This window comes from Gavialis gangeticus, unplaced genomic scaffold (genome assembly GCF_001723915.1).
Source record: "Gavialis gangeticus isolate Ggan-Ray unplaced genomic scaffold, GavGan_comp1, whole genome shotgun sequence".
In the NCBI taxonomy this organism is placed as follows: domain Eukaryota; kingdom Metazoa; phylum Chordata; order Crocodylia; family Gavialidae; genus Gavialis; species Gavialis gangeticus.
This window is the reverse complement of record NW_017729016.1, coordinates 711,019-713,736: the sequence shown is the minus strand read 5'-3', so window position 1 is coordinate 713,736 and position 2,718 is coordinate 711,019. Positions and strand designations below refer to the sequence as shown.

The 2,718-nt window shown below is 55.8% G+C and overlaps 1 protein-coding gene across 1 annotated transcript in view; it reads left to right on the top strand.

Moving 5' to 3' along the window:
- The first annotated feature begins 996 nt into the window (after positions 1-996).
- The window catches only part of MAP2K3 (mitogen-activated protein kinase kinase 3), a 31,492-nt gene continuing 29,770 nt past the window's right edge, over positions 997-2,718 (top strand). The window contains exon 1 of the mRNA XM_019512637.1: positions 997-1,353. Within this exon, the coding sequence (XP_019368182.1) occupies positions 1,338-1,353 (16 nt within the window). The 5' untranslated portion in view covers positions 997-1,337. The remainder of the gene's footprint in view (positions 1,354-2,718) is intronic.

Sequence of the window (2,718 nt, the reverse complement as noted above, 5' to 3'; positions counted from 1 at the left end):
TATATATATATATCTCTTTCTTTTTTTTTTTTTTTCTGCATGTCACCTGCAATGTAAAAGAATAGGGGCTCTTTCTTCCTGCGGCCCCCCGCGGGGGTGCGTCTTGGCTGCAGGCAGCGGTCTTGCTGCCTGAGTCCTTCGACAGAAATATCGCCGGGCTCGCGCTCCCCTATCAGCTTCGTTTCGCGCCGGTCGGGTTCTCTTCCACTCCCCCCTCTCCCCCGCTGCAGCAGGCTCCGGCAGCTGGTTTTTCCCTGCTCCAGGGAGCTCCTGTTTCACTGCTGACACGGCTTGCGGGGCGGGTGCCCAGCTCCGAGAGGTGAGGCCGGGCAAATCGCTAGGCTTGCGCTGCCTTTCCACGAGCAGCCGTCCCAGGGTTGTGGAGCCGTGTCCTGTGCGATGCTTGGGGTGCTGCCCCCCGTGCTGACCCCTGGGGCATCGTTGGTCCATAGAGCATCCCCGTTTCAATGCGGCAGTCCCTTTCGGGAGACGGGAGCCGAACCCTGGGCAGACCCATGACTCTCATGTGCAACCCTCGTCTGTGCCTTGCGCTGTCTTTCTCCTTCAGCACCCCTGTCCAGACTGGGGCGAGGACCGTGGCAGCTCTTTGCCGCGACGCACTGGCTTTTCCTAGTAACGCGCAGTCCTGTTGTAGTGGGAGCAGGCCTTGCAGGCCAGTGGTCTGGGACCTGTGAAAACCCGATGACCTGGCAACCGGGCGCTCTCTGGAAGCCAGCGTCGATTTATAACCATGACGTTGGGCTGGGGCTGTGCACGGCGACACCTCTCGAGGAGCGTCCCCTCCAGCTGTCACCTCTCATTGTTTGCTCCTCCGCCCCCACGGCCAGTCTTTGCCCTCGGGGTTAAAGAGCGGGGCCGAATCTGCCTTTCTCATCCCAGCTCGGGTTTAATGAGGCGCTTGCAGCCGGGACCCCTGCGCAGTGGGATGCTGCACATCGCTGGCTTCCACCATTGGCTCCCCTCCGGCTTCCTGTTTGACGTCACTGGTGACCGGATTGCCGCAGCTGTACAACTGTTGAGCTTTCAAGTGTAATCGGAGCTGAAACCAGCCAAGTTCAGCAGCTGCCTGGGAAGGATCCCTGTGCTCCACCTTCTCCGTCTTTTTCTTTCCTCTTTCCTCCCCGGCTCCCTAGAAAAGCGCTTGCATGCTCTAAGCGCTCTGTGCTGCTGCCAGGAGAGAGCTTCGGGGGGGGGCTGTGTCCCCAGGACCATGCATTCTCTTTGCAAATAAGCAGCCTTGTTTGCGGCAAGCTGTGTGGCGCTGGATTTCTGCAGCTTCAAGGCGTGCCGTTCCTGTTCTTCGTTTCTGGGAAGCCATGGACAAGAAACAAGGTAGATGTTGCAATTTCCAGTGCACGTGGTCGGTCGGATGGGGTAGCGTGCGGGGGGGGAGATTAAAAAGCTGTTTCTGTCCGTTTTGTGCCCTGCAGGTTTTGTCTTGTGTAACCTTGCTCAGAGGGGCTGCGTTTTGAAGCTAGCCGTCTCGTTTCAAAGCTAGCCGGGGCTCGCCGGCAGCAGGGGTGGCTATGCCCAGCAGAGGTTTGCAGGGTGAATCTAGTGGGTGTCCTGCATATTTTTTTTTCTTTTTTTTGCATTTGCAAATCACAGGGGTTTCTGGGTCTTTTGCACAAAACTCATGCCTGCAAGAAAACCCCCGTTGCGCTGGATTTAGGCAGGCTGCTGTCTCTCTCAGACCCTGCAGCTCTGGGTACTGTTCTTGCAAAGGTTAACAGGTGACGCCGGAGTGTCTTTTTCTTTCTTTCTTTCTTTTTTTTTTTTTTATTTTGCTCGCTTTTGCAGGCAGCTCTGGCTGGAAGGGGGGTTTTTGGCACTGCCTTTTCTTCCTCCTGGTTCGCTTTTATTTTAAAGCATTAATTTCTGTTTTTGCAGAAGTTGAAAACCAGAGAGCGGCGATGCCAGAAAGGAGGCTTCTGGGGTTTAAAAAAAAGGCTCTATGGGCTGCTGGAAAGTGGCCAGCATTCATTTTCCACTGCACTGGTAGCACTCTGCAGCCCTGCAGAGCTGTGCAAATAAGGCTTGTGGCCGTCTCTGCCAGGCTCCTGCAACCTGCAGCCGTCCCCCCTCTTGTCCGTGCTCTGCAGGCTTTGCCTTCAGAGAAAGGCATCGTCACTCCATGGGTTATCGAGCCTCCGAGCCAGTTTTTACCCACTGGTTTCCCCGGCATGGAGAAACCACTTTTCTTTATTTGCACTTTGCTCCTCCCTGTGTGACTGGACTCTGCAGCTTCAGGAAGAGCAGTTAGCCGAACGCAGAATAAAATCCTCCCAGGCCCAGCCAGCAAAGGCTCATTAATGGGGGAGAAACGCGTCCCCGTGTTTTACAGAAGGGGCAGGATTGCTGCTGCCCTTCTTTACCTGGAGCCAGCACACAGGCCACGAGGCAGCAGAGAGGTTGGATTTCAAAGGTCAGCTCAGTTGGAGAGCTTTATTTGCAGCTCTTAAGATTCATGTCGCCCAGGAAAGGGGGCAGTGAAGTCGCTGGGAAAAAGGGCGACGTGGTAGGAGGTGTCGTGCCTGCGTGCGGGTAGATGCCTAGCGCTTGTATATGCAGGACTTGGAATTCGTCGGCACCAGGAAATGCAAGCGGCTGCTCTAACGCTCCCGAGATCGTGGCACGAGAGACTGAACTGGGCGTTTGGCTAGGGAGGAAACGGCTTCTCTCTTCGCATGGAGGATG